The sequence below is a fragment of the Carya illinoinensis genome, chromosome 2, assembly GCF_018687715.1.
Source record: "Carya illinoinensis cultivar Pawnee chromosome 2, C.illinoinensisPawnee_v1, whole genome shotgun sequence".
Classification (NCBI taxonomy): Eukaryota; Viridiplantae; Streptophyta; class Magnoliopsida; order Fagales; family Juglandaceae; genus Carya; species Carya illinoinensis.
In genome coordinates this window covers 30,953,805-30,970,054 of record NC_056753.1, presented here as the reverse complement: position 1 = coordinate 30,970,054, position 16,250 = coordinate 30,953,805, and the positions used below count along the sequence as shown (strand labels likewise).

Sequence of the window (16,250 nt, the reverse complement as noted above, 5' to 3'; positions counted from 1 at the left end):
ATTATTAAATTTAAAAAATAAATAAATTGTTTATTAAATTTTAGTATATAAGTTTGTAAAAATTATAATAATTAGATGAGAAAAGTTGGAATGAGTTTTGAATCTAAATCTCTCTTAAAAGTTTCATCATTTTTTTAAAAAGATTGTAGATTTTGATAGTGAGTTGAAATGAAATAAAAGTTAAAAATTGAATAAAATATTATTTTTATTTTAAAAATTTAAATAGTTTATTATTTTTTATAAAAATTTAATAAAATTATAATAATTAGATGAATTGAATTTGGATGCTCTATTAATCCAAACAACTCTTAGGAAATTACCAATTTGTAAGGCCCGACTATGCAGCCTCGCAGCACAAATTTCACGCAGAAGACAAGGGATCTTTCATAAGATTTTTTGAATGATTACTGTTAAATATAGTTTTAGTGCAGGTAATTTATGTGTGTTCTCTTTTTTTAAAAAATGTAAGGTTTATTATTAAAAAATTATTATTATTTTATATAAACCACATATTTATCCATTTATTTCAAAATAAATGTGCAAGACTTCCACTGTGTTGCAGCACATCCTAGAATTGAAAATATCAACTTTTGTAATTTTTTATCACAATTATTTCTGCCATTTAAATATAATTTAAGGGCATTTCTGACTTCCATGTTAGCGTGTGACATTTTATATGACTATACATTTAAGGAATAGACAGATACAATAATTTAAAATGTACCATACTAACATGTTTAATTAAAAATGATAGTCGAAAATGAACAAGAAGATTACTTTTTTGTATTATAGAACGTGGGGTCGCAGTTGATGTTTGAGATTAAATTCAAGTATTTTATAAATAATCAAGCATTTACGATATGAACCGTGCGAATGAAATTTTTTGAACTTATAATCAATTTAAGAACTCACCAAAAAAGTCAAATCAAGTCAATGAAAAATCTTGACCCGTTAAAGAACTTGTTTTAAGAACCTAGATTTACCTTTATGCTCATCAATTTAACTGGTAACTACTTGTTGAAAATGCTTAACTAGATAGTGGCGTGATCGCTTCATGACAAACTAGAGGATTACAGCTTGAAATCCTTGAGTGCAAACAATTCTTAGAGGCAGGAGAACTTCCTCTTGAATTACCTAAGACATACTTACAGAAAACTCTTTATCGACAGTTTGTGCATTCCAGAATTAGTTGGCACTTTGTTATAGGATACCCAGTGCCAATAAAAAAACCAGTTGAACAAAAAACAAAAGTCTACTCATGAAAAAGTCCTTTGGCGCTTGATAAAAGCTTTTAATAGTGGAGATACATTTGTCGCTATAACACAAAATCATAGCCGTTATACATCCAACTCCCCCTCTACAAATGAGTCTACAAGAACTTATTGTGTTGATCTTAAGGCCTTGATCCAATCAATTTCAACACGGAAATCACCCGGTCCTGATCTAGCACCTGGAACACCGCCTTCAGCATTAACAGATAGAGACATGCCAAGTATACGTGATTGATTCATTTCCAAGTTTGCATCTATAACATTGCCCCTCCATGTTGGCAGATATCGAGCAAGAGGAATCTGACAAGGGAAGTTGAATTTTGAGCATAACACAAAACATGCATTACTCGAAGAAAAGTGGCACGAATGCAAAAGCACTATGGTGTCTCGATGCCCATGAGTTACACAAATGCCCATGCATGATATCAGTCACCTTTTATGGTGTAATCAGAGTAAATAAAGCATTTCAGCCAACAGGCCGTTCCATAGGGGCGGCAGTTGAATAACATTGAAGATATCTATATCAATCCATTCATCTAATTTCTGGTCTTTTTAATTGGGAATATGATCTACGAAGTGGTATCATTTCCTCACTTAGGTACACGAAGATGCATTATGCACTAATGCTTTCGACTTTCATGCATCTATTAGCCGTTAGTTCAATTCTCTAAAAACAAAAGCATTAGCAAATGGAATAACTGCTACTAAAAAACATCTAATATGGCCCCGATTTTATTTAGCTTATCCATATAATGGTCGTAAGCATCTATAGTAATATCATATAAAGAACCAACAGCTATCTATGAGAGCCAAGTATGTAAAATCATGTTTCTAAGCAAAGAAACTAACTCATTTCGTTACACAGTTAAGATGAGATGAGATGTTGAAAATTAAATAAAATATTGTTATAATATAATTTTTAATATTAATTTTATTTTGGAATTTGAAAAAGTTCAATTGTTTCTTATATTTTGTATGAAAATTTGAGAAAGTTGTAATGATTAGATGAGATGAGATAGTTTGGTATTTGGTAACCATATCATGCATAAGAAACAAAGGAAAGTGAAACTTGCCTTTGCAATATACCAATTGTCTTTGGGTACAAAAACAAAAGATTGCCAAGAGTTATCTTCCTCTTGTCCAGGTGAGTTTACCCAATTTTCTGTATAGATCTGTATCAGAATTTGACTGAGGTTCAGTACAAAACTTGCAAGTTCTACATCAATAAAAAAAAAAGGTTATGAAAACGGCTATGGCAGCAGATATAAGGTGCTACTTTTCTATTTCCTTCTCTTATGAAAAGAACAGGGGAAGTAACACTCACGGTAGATATGTAGCATCTTCCATCTCCTTTAAGCTTTAGCGCTATTGTATCATATGCATCCAAATCAATGAAGCCATCAAACTGCAGAAGATAAATATTCATAAGGAAAGATACTCTCTACTAATAGTTTCCCCTTAATGGGTTATTAAGAGAAACGAACAAGGGCTGTCACATATTAATATTGAATTGCTTCGATATGCTTTTGAGTTCATTACAAGAATTAAACAATAAATTTGTAATGTAGTCATTATGAAAAGGAACAGCCAACAATGAATAGTGAGCGGCTATACAGGACTCAAATTGCAGCCTAACAACCACGAATATGAACTCAAATAAACAAAACATCTTTTGCAATTCAAACTCTAGATATAAACATTCATAAGAATCTTGAAGATATATATGATATATATTACCTTTTTGGACCGCATTCCACAGAAGCCACTGCGAGTAATTTTCCATTTTGAACCCTCAGTAACATCAGAGGAAAGGTTCCCAGAGAAAATCCCTATCAGATAAATTCGAGATGATAATGGCATCGGAATAAAGGAATGTGAAGTGAAAACTTGTCAAAAGTAGAGATCCAATGGAATATGCAAAAAATTTAGCAGTAATTTACAAACTTTCTATCTCAAGAATTAAGAATGTATTCTTCATATGTTTATTTATCATGACAGATTCCCATGTCTTCATTTACAGGATCATAAGAAGCGATGGCCTAAAGAGACCCCCGCCAGAAAAACAATCAAAGATGATGATGATGGCACAAGAGAACCAATCCAAATCCAAAAAGTTAAGGCTACAGAAATGAGACTCAAGCTCACCGAATCTGTTTTACGACCACATCTGAATTGACCGTACCAAAGGGTTGAGTCAAAGAACAACTAGAATTTATGATGTTAGAGGCAATAGATATATATATATTTTTTAGAGGCAATGGATTATTATTAATGACAATAACTTATCTAAATGAATCAGAATAACTTGGAGATGGCGAGGATTCATAAAGGAATAAAAGAATATTACTCATTGCATTCTTCCATGCGATTGTAGAAGGTATTTTAAACACAAGTTTCCTAAGATGTTATATCTAGTCCATTTCTTTTTTTTGGGGGGGGTTTTTTTTTGTGTTGTGGGGGGGGTGTCCACCGGCAGGTGTATCTAGTCAAAAAACCAAGTAATAACCATTTCTTTTGTCATCATTTCAATACGACCATAGAACTTATCATGCACCACAAACCATTCAAAACACACATCCCTTATGAAATTTCATTTCCCTTTGTTCGAATGAGCTAATGCAAATGTGTTACAACTTGTGAAAGTAAGTAGAAGAAATACCACTGAGTCCATTTTCAGATTCTTTGATCTCCAAAGACGCTGAGGACAAGCCTGCAATACAATTAAACAACGAGATCTATATTAGTCTCATTACATTTTCTAAAGTAACCTCCAATAGTATACAAATTACAATTATAAAGAGGAAATTGATACACAGTAAAAGCTTCATAAACGATAAAGGGGTTTCGGAAAATCTAGCCTAATACTGCCATATGTAATTTTATCAATGACGTGGAATCATGGATAAACATCTGCTCTGTTTCACCCATTTCACCCATTATGAGAAAGAAAATAATATAAGACTGAAACTTGCAAAATTACATTCAGACAGCACATAATAATGGTGTTCTGAATGCAATGGAGACTTGAAGTAAATGCAACAGAGACTTGAACTCTTGACTCAGATACAGACCTCCATATTCAGAATCCGAATACAGATGCCACCTTTTTAGTTCTTCCTTCGAATTAAAAGTGAATATGTATCTTTCTGCAGGAGGCATCAAGTCTTCAGCATTCCACGCGATAGCTATAGATTGATTTTTCCAAAAAGGAGAAAGATAGAAAAGAGCAAAATTAGTGACTGCAAATATATTATACAAAATATAGCTAAAGGATATTGAACAGAGAAAGGTACTACATCGTACAGACAAAGGCAAGCCCCCAAACATCCAAACAAAGACACAACATGTACAAAATCTCCAGAAGCTTGAGATGAAGATGGTAATCATATAGTACCTCTCTTCGTTGCATTCAGAGAAGCTTGCCACAATGATCGAAATCTGGACATCTCCAATATACTTCAGGTTCCTATAAGAACAGAGGACCAAGTATTTAGAAAAAGGAAATCTCTTCTTTGGATTATCACAGCAATAATTTGACATGTGTGCAGTAGAATTGGACATCCCATTGTATATGACATGCTTGCTATTTTTGTGTATAACTTTTACATCTTATACACAATTACTAGAACATATACAACATATGTATATATACAAGAATTGTAGCAAATGCCTAATGCAACAATAAAGTCTTGGGCTGCCAAGCACTATTGTGCAGAGTCAAGCCTTGGGAGTCAAAACTTCATGCCAAATCACCACTCTCAGGACTCCACATAGATGGGATCACTACGTAATGGTCCTATGAAATTGCAGCAAATGCATGAAAGCTTAACACAAAGTGCCATCCATTACGGTAGAGAACAACTAGCTGAATGATTGCCCTCAATTTTATAAACTGGCTCATCTCCTAGGACACATGAATTTATCCATTTCATTTCCAAGAGCCATCCAAATGCACCCTAAAGGAATGAAGTACAAGCAACCATTCTAACCAAATGTAACAGTAAACACATCCATTAGAACATACATTCCGAAAACCCCAAAATATTGGAATCAAAATTGTAACGCCCTGTGTCCGAATGGGCTGGAGATACTTCCTATAGCCTAAAATCATCATTTACAATACATATATTCCCAAATACTCCTAAACATAACCTCATCTATTTTCAAAGACTCCATAAATATTAATTCCACCAAATATACATATATATCCCTCTACAAGTCATCAAAATAATAGTCTAACAAATAAATCAACAACTCCTTAAGACTTGATAAAAGTGTCAAAATCCCTTTTTTTTATTAGTAATAAAAGTGTCAACATCCCAATAAACCAAATCGATAGAACAAATCAATCTACTGAATAACAATCTTCAATAATCTCAGTACTTATTCCCTACACTCAACAATCTTGTCCCCACTTCCTATTCTTGATCCTCAGCTGAAACATTCACTTTCTCTTAAAAATATTATGGAGATAAGAGGGTGAGTTATCAACAACTCAGTAAGCAGAGGACATATACTAGTATGTAAACATGAGCCTTTTACAGAGTCCAAAATGCATAACCAAATCATGTTATCAAAATATCAGAGCGACATTTCAGAAATATTCATTTTAAAAGTCCTCTGGCATAGCATGAAATGGACATCATCATCGTATAATATCATATCAGAGCATCATATCATAACAAAATCATCAATCATCATATCAAAACCGAGACCATGTTTAACCCCCATGGTAGGGTTGTGCATTCTGCGAAAAGCCAAGCAAAACATAAATTACCATGACACCAAAGCAATTGCACTCAGAACAAATACCACTATTATATCCCATTGTGAGGCCACTATTGTATCCCATGGCAAGGCCGAAGGCCACTATTATGTCTCGTGGTAGGGCTAGAGTCCACTATTATATTCCATGACAGGGCCATAATTAGAGCAGAACAGAAATGTTGGTACCAACCATAAAACAAAAGCCATAGTTTTAAACTCGTGGTAAGGTCATAACAGAAACAAAAACAGAATCAGAATCATCGGATCAAAACCAAAAACAGAATCAAATACACAATTAGAATCAGAATGTCATACCAAAGGATTTTCAGATGCTACATCATATGAAAACAAAGTACTGAATAAATTCATATCTCCACATAATCAAAACAAATTCATTGCATCTTTACATAATCAAACAGATTCAGAGCATTTTCGCATAACATGCACAAACTTTTAGATTTCATATTCACTCTTTTTGCACAGTTCAAAAACAGAATGCCAAAATTTTGCTCATGTCTACACCACTCATGACAGAAAATACTTTTCTCTTTTATATATATTTCTTGAGTAATGCATATCAAATAACCGAAGTTGTTTCAAGTTTCTTTTCATAAAAAAACATGCATATTTTCTAAAATCAACCTTAGTCCATTTCTTTTATGCAAGGTCTAGCATAAGAACCCCACTTACCTAACCCTTCAACTTTTTTGAAAAATCCTCTGAATCGTGTTAAGCAAAATTTGATTGTTACCTAGACATAATTAAACATACAATAAGGTCTCGTTTATTTTCAGAGATGAGATGAGTTGAGATTAAAATTAAAAATTGAATAAAATATTATTAGAATATATTGTTTTAATATTATTTTTGTATTGAGATTTGAAAAAATTGAATTGTTTATTTTATTTTGTATGGGAATTTGGGAAAGTTGTAATGATTAGATGAGATGAGATGAGATGAAAAGTTTTATGAAAGTGAACAAGGCCTAAATTAATACAATTAAAGTAGCACGGTTTAGCACATCTAAAATAAACAACACAACTAACAACTCCACGACTAGGGGTGTAACCGTCCGATTTTGGACATACGTTAGAACCGAACAGATAGACACTGGTTTTGAAACTTGAAGAACCGATACCACACTGGTTACACCCCTAAACCGGTACTTCCAGTTTTATCGGTTCGGTCCGATTTTTTAGTTTTTTTTGGTATATTATATAATACTATATATATTATAGTGAATAATAATATAGTGATAATATATTATAGTATATTATAATATATATTATAATTGTATTATATACTATAATGATATATTATAGTATATTATAGTATATAGTGATGTAATGTTAGTATAACTACTAATACTATAGACTATAGTGATAATATATAATTATTTATATAGGATTTTAAAATTTAATGTTATATTAATTAGTAATTTAGCATAAAATAAAAAATTATTTTATATATAATTATATATATTATATATAAAAAATTATATATATGAACCAGTCTGTCCGATGTTAGAAAAAGAAAAACTAGAACCGGACTAATTTCGACTGGTTTTGAAAAAAAATAGAACTAGTACTAGACCAGTACCAATTCAATCCGGATTTACTGGTTCACCATTTTTTTAACCCGTATCCACGACAATAAATCTCATTGTTCCAATTCTTCTAACCCAACTCTACTCATCTCCAACCCACAAAATATCTTCTCGAACCTCGCCCATTAGAGGCATTCACATTTATCCCATCATTGTACCCAACATCCGATCACAATACAAACTACAAATTTTATCCCAATACTTCACAAGACACACCAATCACATCACAATTACCTATTTTATCTCAACATTTCACATGGTACAACAACCACATCACAGTTACAAATTTTATCCCAACATTTCGCAGGGGCCATCAGCCACTACACAAATTCACAACCAGTGCTACAAATCAATCCCAACACTTTACATAATTATTTCGATCACAACCATAGCACCCAATTCATAAGTTCTCAAATTTCCATCACTTCACACGGCACCCAATCAACACCATAATCACACAATTTCCAAACACTTCGTACGGCGCACAGTTCACAATATCAGCGTGAAATCCATAAATTCCACAAACTCTAACTACATCAATATAATATTTCTCAATTCCAACTACATCAACATAAATATCCTCACAACAAAGATAGAGAAATTATACCACCAACTACGAGGCTGCAGTGTGGTTATTGATGGTGTTGCATGTGGAGTGGCAGCGGCTCACTGGTTATTCCATGAACAATGTCAATCTCGGGCATATGAAAACACACAGAGAGGGAGAAAAGAAGGGAGAGAGTTGCTTACCATCGTCCAAAGAATTTCAGCCAGAGGAGCTTGACGATGTTATGATCCTTAGGGTTAAATACTTAATCAAATTAGTATCTAACAGTCCTATAAATTTTGGATCAATCGTTGGATCTTTAACAATTGGTAGTAAAGCCAGATTCCACCTCATGAGTGAGTGCAAGTAACGGAGGGGTGACTGATAGACTAGATTAAAATGTTTTTAATACTATGTATGAGCATGATATTAAGTCATTAAATATTAATAGATGAGTAAAATCACCGAAAGGGAAAGAGCTACCACTACATCGGTGTCAATAGAGTGAGTTGTTGAGGACGTCAGATTAGAAAGCGTAGTGGAATGTTATAATCTTGATAGTTAAATAATCAAATTAGTTTCGAACAGTTCTAATACTTTTAAATCAATTTAGTCTTTAACAGACTACGACAAGAAATCTGGGGAGGCGGTGGAGGCAGCTGGACAACGAGACCGAGGGAGAGTGAGAGGTGCTGTTGGGAAGAGGAGAAACAGAGGGATAGAGGGACGAACGGAATGCTTACCGACGTGACAGCAGCGAGGGGCTGGCACGGTGGTGTGGCTGGCCGAAGCTTGGGTGGTGCGGCTGAATAAGAATGAAAGAACACAGAGAGAGATGCGGATCGGTGGTGGAGAAACAGAGGTGGGAAAAAAAAAGGACTTACCGGCGTGGTGGGGCAACTGACGTCGCTCAGGCGTGGGGCTCGTCGGCGGCAAGCAACCCCTAGACGGACCAACTACGAACCGAGAGAGAGAGAGACGTGCGCCGCGGGGTGGGGGAGGGAGGTGGGGGCGCTGGGGGTTACCGCGTGAAACAGGTGTATCGGTGGGGCTGGGGAAGAAACGGTGCGTTTGCATTTTTTTTTTTGCTGGGTTGGGTTTGGCACTTGGCTTGGGCCCGGGCCTGGGGTGTTACAAAAGTTGTCCATCTGATTCCATATGCACAAAACTTGTACTGATATACTAAACTATACTTACAAAACCGATGAATACTGATTTATTGTGAAATCAAACAACAGCATAAAGACATACAAGTTTGGTATTTAAAAATTAAAAAAAATGCTTTATTTTGTGAAAATAGATCGTTTTATACAATCTTAAAATTTATAAATTGACATGTATTGATGTATTTCGTTAAATTACAAAAATTTTATTTATTATAAAATAAATTTAACGTATTAAATTATGCCACCTAATACTTTGTTTTCAAAAATTCTAATAAATTATCTTAAATTATGTCACCTAATACCTTTTTTTTCAAAAATTCTAATAAATTTCTAGATAATTGGGTAAGCAAGTTATATAACCATTCTGTCATGCACTCAAAAAATGAGCATTTACTCCAAGACCACCGAGTCGCTGCTGCTATGGCGATGTCGTGACGTGTAGACACAGACCAAATAATATAGTAAGATCAACCTTGCGGTCACGGCATGGAGTTTCCTCTTAAAAGCAAAGTGCTTACAATTTAAATATGACCATGACGTGCCCCCAAAAACAAAATTTCTCTAATTAACGCCCAAGAAGGACACCAATTCAGTACATGTATCTGGCTTTATTTATGTGTTAGGAATGGGAGCTGTGTTAGAGGGCAATGATTATGGGAGTGAGAGGCAGTAAATTGGACAAATTGCTCGGAGCTCGAGAATTTAAACGCTTGAGATCATCAACCCCTCCTCCTCCTCCATTGACACCCAGAGGTTACATTCCTGTATGTGTTGGCATGAACAATGATTTTAGGCGATTTGTGGTTCACACAACCACGCTTAATGGAGACGAAGATTTATTGGAGCTGCTCTACAGGTCAGCTGAAGAATATGGCTTCTGTAATGAAGGGATTATGAAGATTCCTTATGAAGCAAATGCCTTCGAGGACAGGATATTGATGAGAAGGTCCAAGAGAAAAGTCTTCAGGGACAAACCCAACTAGCTATTTTCCATTCTTGTTGCTGCTGTAAAGCTACGTTCGTCGGCAACCTTGTTTCGGGCATCATTTTATGCGTGTAATGTAGAACTTGCCTCTTCAGAGCCTTTTTCAAGCAAATAATATTGCCATTTACATTTTATCAGGAAAACAAATATGGCCATTTCTTCAAATAATCATAGCTGTCTTGGTTGATTACTAATACAAGGTGTTTGAAAATACTTACAATTTAATGATTAGTATATATTTTTCCATCAATTTTAATTTTTTGGATAATCACTAATTTTAAATAGCAGGAAATAAAATCATCTTATAAGCCATGTGATGTAGTGACAAATTGTAACCATTCTTGTAATTTGGATAATCAATACTGCTTTTTAGTAGCTGTACCTTCGTATGAGATTTAATTTCCACATGGTTTGCATAAACACCCAAATCAATGTCAGAGCAAATCACTGGCAAAACTAGACGGCATTGTTTGGTGAGTGAGTCTGGTCTTCAAAAAGGGAAAATACAGTACTCCTTTAACTAGATCCATATGAGAGAGAGAGAGAGAGAGAGAGAGAGAGAGAGAGAGCGCAACAGTAGCTTGGCATGGCCTTGAGGAATTAATGCTTTAAAAAGGAAAGATTTGACACAATTGAATGCATGAGGACGACCAGTATTGCGCGCAGCTGGCATGGCATTAATTTTATGATGATCATTAATATTGGATGCCAATTGTAGGAAGTGACAAATTGACAATCAGAGCAATTAATTGTATACAAACTGTGTTCAGAATCACAAGGCAAAAGTTGCTATCCAAGTCACAAACTCTTTCCTTTCTCTAAGCAAGCAGCATGTTGATTTATATCCCTATGTCTGTATCTCTGTCACAACTTGTCCACATTAACTGTCGCCAATTAGGGGGCCAGCTCCGGTTTGCCCATTGACTTTCCGCCAAATGGCTTATAAGTCAGTATCTGGGTTTGCTTTTTTCTCCCAAATATTTTAATATTCCTTCTACTGTCCTTTTTTTTTTTTTAATTCAAAGAAATTAAGTGAAAGTGAGATAAATATAGGAGGAGTTTAGTTTTATAAGCGTATCTATCATTTTATTGTTGCTAATGTAAATTTTTGGAGTAATGTTAAATGCATAATAAAATTATATGGGAGGTTTGGATACTGAGTTAAGATATAATAAGTTGAGATAAAAGTTAAATAAAATATTATTATAATATTATTTTTTAATATTATTATTATTTTAAAATTTGATAAAATTAAATTATTTATTATATTTTGTATAAAAATTTAGAAAAATTATAATAATTAAGTTATATTTGAAAAAATCTCACGATCACTTTACTATTATTTAATATTTTATAATTATTTTTTATCTCATTTTTATTATTTTTTATTATTATTTATTATTATTTAATATTTTATTATTATTTTTTAATTACTAATCAGAGATTATCTAAGACCACTCACTACCTAAATATAGACTAAATAAAAAGATATGAGATGAATTAAAAGATCACTTTCATTAATATCCAAACCTCCCCGGCCCCGGGAACTTGAGCGAACTTGAAGATCCCTTAGTTCTTATAACATGTTCAATGTTTTTGTTAAACGTGGAATTCAACTGATCATCTTTCCTTAATTTAAACGTACGCGGTTCTTGGAATTAAACACTTCCAGCTCTATCTATCCGCCAAATTACAAACGTGATCGATCTGGGACTGGGAGGGAGTAATTAAAGTGCAATGCAGCAAGGATCCAGCAGCCATGGCCCCTGGTAACAGCACACCGTATCATATTAATTTGCAGCATGCATGTTGCCAACTTGGCATATGAGCCGCTGATTTCGTTGCAGTCTCTGCAGCTAGACGCTAGCTGGACCCTGCAGCGTGCATGAACTTGCAGCTTTTGACAAATCTAAGGCTCAATTCTTGTCATACTCGAATATTCTAGTTAGAAACGAGAAAAAGTATGAAAATAAGTAGGCGTATTTGTCCATTAGTAAGCTAGCTTTCCAAACATATTTTGACCATTGAAAGAGAATATATAGAGGATAAAAGTCACTGTGTGATGATAGAATATCTTGATGATCTCCAATTTTGTTCTTTCCCATTTTCCCTCGATCTTTAGTGCATGCTCGTCAATTACTTTTCTGCTAAGCTGTACGCGGTACGTTGAACAGCAGCTGGCGGCCTTCAACCACAAGCAAAATGTGTCTGTCAGGCTCAAACAATAAAATAATATATAAGCTAATTAAATTAGTCGGTCAGCGAGAATATATATAATTATTAATCATGGCAATAATTTATATTTAATAAATTAATTATTAATGAAGTGTGCGTCAAGTCATGCATGTTGTCACAGATCATCTGCAGCAAGCATCCCCAGCTAACTAGCTATACAACCAATCATTTCCTAAATATTGCATCATGCTATATATCCTTTTAAGAAATTTGCCAAACATGCTGCGCGCATGATTAATTGTTTTGACTTTTGATAATTACTTCGTCACTTACTTTCCTCTTCTTCCTTCTCAACAGTACTGTGAAATAATACTCAATTTGCGACCTAGTAATAAAGAGACCCACATGCATTACACCAGTCTGAATCTAAAGGCCGTCGTTGTCATCCCCGTATGTTCGAGCTATACAAATGGTAGGCGATGTGATAAAAAGGAGAAAAAAAGGAACTTTGATGTGTTAATAATTTTTTTTAAGGTTAAAAATCATCATTCATTCGTCAAAAAAAATTTACATCTATAATTAAATATATTTAAGAATATTCATATATCAATCATTTAGAGTTCTACCAATATATTACTCTACTGATCTGAACTTCACTATTGCTGATATTCTTTACAAATTAACAAACATTCAAGAGATATTACTCCGTTTAAACAAAAACTCAACCTCACCTTTCATAAAAAATGAGGATTCAATATTTACAGAAAAACCGTCCAAAAGACCGGCCAATTCTTTTTTTATTTTAACTATACAATAAAGAAAATAAAATAAAACAAAAATAAAAAAAAAATAGCTTACAGTCTGAACCAACTCTGATAAATTTCAAAATTTGTGATGTGATAAAACTAGGCCACAAGATTTTCTCTTTTGAGCCACAAAATCTATGTTAATAAATTACACATACAATATTTAATGAGTTGGACATCAAGGATATATGGTAATTGTGTGTCCATTAATTGTAGAATTGCAACCATTATTTTCCGACCTTGGACAACTAATTAAGCAGAGCAAATAGTGGCCAGCATGCATTTTCATGATTATGAGTAGTATGATATTTTTGTTTGACGTTTGTTTGTATGTTATTTCAAGCTGCTGTGATCGCAAGCAATATTGATTAGTCTTACCAGAAAAATAAAATATTAGGTCCATCATGATCATCATTCGATTCAGAATATTAATAATGGGTGATCTAAAGGGATCGAGATCGACAATTTTTATTTTCTTATAATGAATAGGAAAGGTACACCAACTTTATTATAATACTGGAAGAATACGTACCGTTAGTTTACAAGAAAAACATTGGCAAAACTACAATTTTAAGAAAACTTATAAATTTCTTTTACAAAAATTAAGGGAGATTGACCCTCATTTTCCTTTCTTTTTTTTTTTTTTTTGAAAGGAGATTGACCCTAATTTTCTAGTACAATATTATAAGACCCAAATTAGGGGGACCAGTACTCGCACAATTTGGACAAGAACTATCTAATCATCACATCAATTCAATAGAACCCAATTATTAATCCATTGGTTTTACTCTTGTGAGTTTTTCTCTCTCCTCGATCTCTTTCTTTGAGTTTGGACCTTTGGGTTTGCTTGCGTAGACCGGTACTACGGTCTGAATCATTCATCGCTTCATTGTTTTCAGGCCCCTGATCTCCTTTTGGAGTGCATATGGCTGGTTTTTAATGGTCATATACGGATCAGAGGAGGTTTCTTTATTGATAGCTATATATATATATATATATATATCTTTGCTTCCGCCTTAGGTCTTTCGTAATTGATCGAAGTGGGTAGCTCTAGTAGACCCATAAATCATGGAACAGAGTGGCTTCTAATTAAGTGGACAGCAAATTCGAGCTAACCTGTGGGGCTAAGAGGCATAATGCTCGTAAGACAAGAGGAAGAGAAAAGGCAAGAATTTGGTTGAAAACAATAGCCAACTAACAAGCAAACCGTCGAGTAAATTAAGTGGTTGCTCAATCGACATATTTGATGTTTATAACGAAGAATAGGAACTCATTACAAGCTGCAGCCTGCAGCTAGCTAGCTAGCTAATCAAGTAGTATTTGATCTTGAACATGATCATCAAAATCCCCAGCCGTTAAAATAAAATGGGTTAATCCTCATGGAACAGCCAAACAAATATTACACACGACTAATTAACAACGTGCCAACCCTAGCTAGTACTTTAATATCTATACAACTAATTCATTCTATCTTGTCGTTGGATTTTGAATCATCCGCCATCGCAGCCCACCGTTGTCAAATTCAGCAAGTAGTACTGTAGAACTCGACAAGCTCATCTGTGGACCCCATCTGAGTCTCGGCATTCTCAAGCATCCATAACAAGTGCTCGAACAGCACTACCTCGCAAGCAACCGCTACCCCACCATCGTATTCACCCGCCGATGTCTTGTCCACCAGCTCCTGAAAAAGAGGGTGGTCAACGATCTCTGATCTTACGAGGTATTGCCGCCGAGACTTTCCTACGTAAACTGCATGTAGTTGGTCCTTCGAGGCCTCGTCGGATTCGTTTGCCGCTGCTACGGAGCTGGTGGTGCGGGCGAGCTTGGTGAACGAGGGCCATCTTTTTATGGCCGACTTGAGCTTTGTAAGCTTCACTAGTTTGGCCATCTCTCAAAAAGTGTTTGATTGCGGATTGGAAGAGAGAGAGGATTTGTTGTGTGTGTGGGAGGAAAGAGGGAGGGAAGGTTCGTATATAAGGCCATGGAGGAGAGAGGGAGAGAGAGGAGAGGAGAGAAGAGATCGAAGAGAAGAGAATAGAAGAGAAGGAAACGTGCATGGCCCACTGTTTGAAACCAGCTAAGAATGAGATATTTAAAGGAACAGAGCAAAACCAGTTGCGCCAAGCTTGCCTGTTTGGCGTCTGGTGGGAGTGGGACTCCTGTCTCTAACTTTAAAATTAATGACCTCTGCCTTTAGACTTTTAGTACAGTATATGTACGTAAAAATGTAATGTACCGACCCTGTCCTCCAACCTCAATGACCTTTTTAATTTTTTTTTAAGATTAGTTTGAATACCAAATTCAAATTATTTTATTTAATTATTATAATTTTATATAAAATATAAAAAATAATTTAAATTTTAAATTTTAAAATAAAATTAATATTAAAAAATATATTATAATAATTTTTAATTTAATTTTTAACAAAATATCTAATCTCATTTTATCTAAATTGTATAATCAAATAAGATTTAAATCTTTTAATTATTTGAATACTCTTATACGATGTTATATATATATATATGAAAGCTACGTACCCATGTAGTAGACAAAATGTTGATCTTCTTTGAAATACATAGTGAAATTTTGGTTTTAATTTATTAGCCATGCATGCAGTTGACGACAATTTTCGAAATCTTCTCAATTAATTCAATAGTATTTTCGAGCCAAAATAATAGATATACGGACCCTATATATGTACACAGAGAAGAGACATAAACAGTAAGATCATGAACAGTCACCGTTTATATCTTCGGTTAGTGTACACTTACGGACCGTATAGCACGTTCTTTTGTTGTGTCCACAGCAAGTAGTACTATGATTAACAGAAAAACCAAGTTAATTTCTAAGTTAGTTAAGGTGTTGGTGGGTAATTAGCAGAGTCCACCAGCTGCTTCTATCCCAAAAAACAGCCTGTGAATGAATAT

The 16,250-nt window shown here is 34.2% G+C and overlaps 3 protein-coding genes across 10 annotated transcripts; 1 reads left to right on the top strand and 2 right to left on the bottom strand.

Annotated features, from left to right (window-relative positions):
• Positions 1–1,253: 1,253 nt before the first annotated feature.
• LOC122300887 (probable complex I intermediate-associated protein 30) lies at positions 1,254–9,225 on the bottom strand. 8 transcript variants are annotated; one of them, XM_043111841.1, is made up of 11 exons: positions 9,076–9,210; positions 8,935–8,996; positions 8,395–8,441; positions 8,252–8,313; positions 4,666–4,737; positions 4,343–4,456; positions 3,931–3,981; positions 3,009–3,100; positions 2,596–2,676; positions 2,345–2,443; positions 1,254–1,571 (listed from the first exon to the last, which is right to left on the bottom strand). In XM_043111841.1, the coding sequence occupies exons 5-11, from the start codon at positions 4,715–4,717 to the stop codon at positions 1,380–1,382; spliced, it is 681 nt and encodes a 226-aa protein (XP_042967775.1). In that variant the 5' UTR covers positions 4,718–4,737; positions 8,252–8,313; positions 8,395–8,441; positions 8,935–8,996; positions 9,076–9,210; the 3' UTR covers positions 1,254–1,379. The 8 variants fall into 8 exon arrangements, with proteins under 8 accessions (XP_042967775.1, XP_042967773.1, XP_042967774.1 ...); XM_043111839.1 differs by lacking the exon at positions 8,395–8,441; XM_043111840.1 differs by lacking the exon at positions 8,935–8,996 and having other exon boundaries at positions 9,076–9,203.
• Positions 9,226–10,004: 779 nt separating this feature from the next.
• On the top strand, positions 10,005–10,340 carry LOC122301886 (auxin-responsive protein SAUR71-like). The gene has a single exon (XM_043113248.1). It carries the CDS (start codon positions 10,005–10,007, stop codon positions 10,338–10,340), a length of 336 nt encoding a protein of 111 aa, XP_042969182.1.
• Positions 10,341–14,518: 4,178 nt separating this feature from the next.
• LOC122300886 (auxin-responsive protein SAUR78-like) lies at positions 14,519–15,406 on the bottom strand. Its single transcript, XM_043111835.1, has one exon. The coding sequence runs from the start codon at positions 15,209–15,211 to the stop codon at positions 14,846–14,848; it is 366 nt and encodes a 121-aa protein (XP_042967769.1). The 5' UTR covers positions 15,212–15,406; the 3' UTR covers positions 14,519–14,845.
• Between the last annotated feature and the right edge of the window lie 844 nt (positions 15,407–16,250).

Excerpts from the sequence above, each read along its gene's own strand:
- LOC122300887 (XM_043111836.1), bottom strand. The coding sequence starts at position 4,717 with ATGTCCAGATTTCGATCATTGTGGCAAGCTTCTCTGAATGCAACGAAG. Across the intron at positions 4,457-4,665 it reads TCTGAATGCAACGAAGAGAG|CTATCGCGTGGAATGCTGAA; the intron begins GTACTATATGAT and ends ATCAATCTATAG. Across the intron at positions 1,572-2,344 it reads ACAATTGGTATATTGCAAAG|ATTCCTCTTGCTCGATATCT; the intron begins GCAAGTTTCACT and ends TTCCCTTGTCAG.
- LOC122301886 (XM_043113248.1), top strand. The coding sequence starts at position 10,005 with ATGATTATGGGAGTGAGAGGCAGTAAATTGGACAAATTGCTCGGAGCT.
- LOC122300886 (XM_043111835.1), bottom strand. The coding sequence starts at position 15,211 with ATGGCCAAACTAGTGAAGCTTACAAAGCTCAAGTCGGCCATAAAAAGA.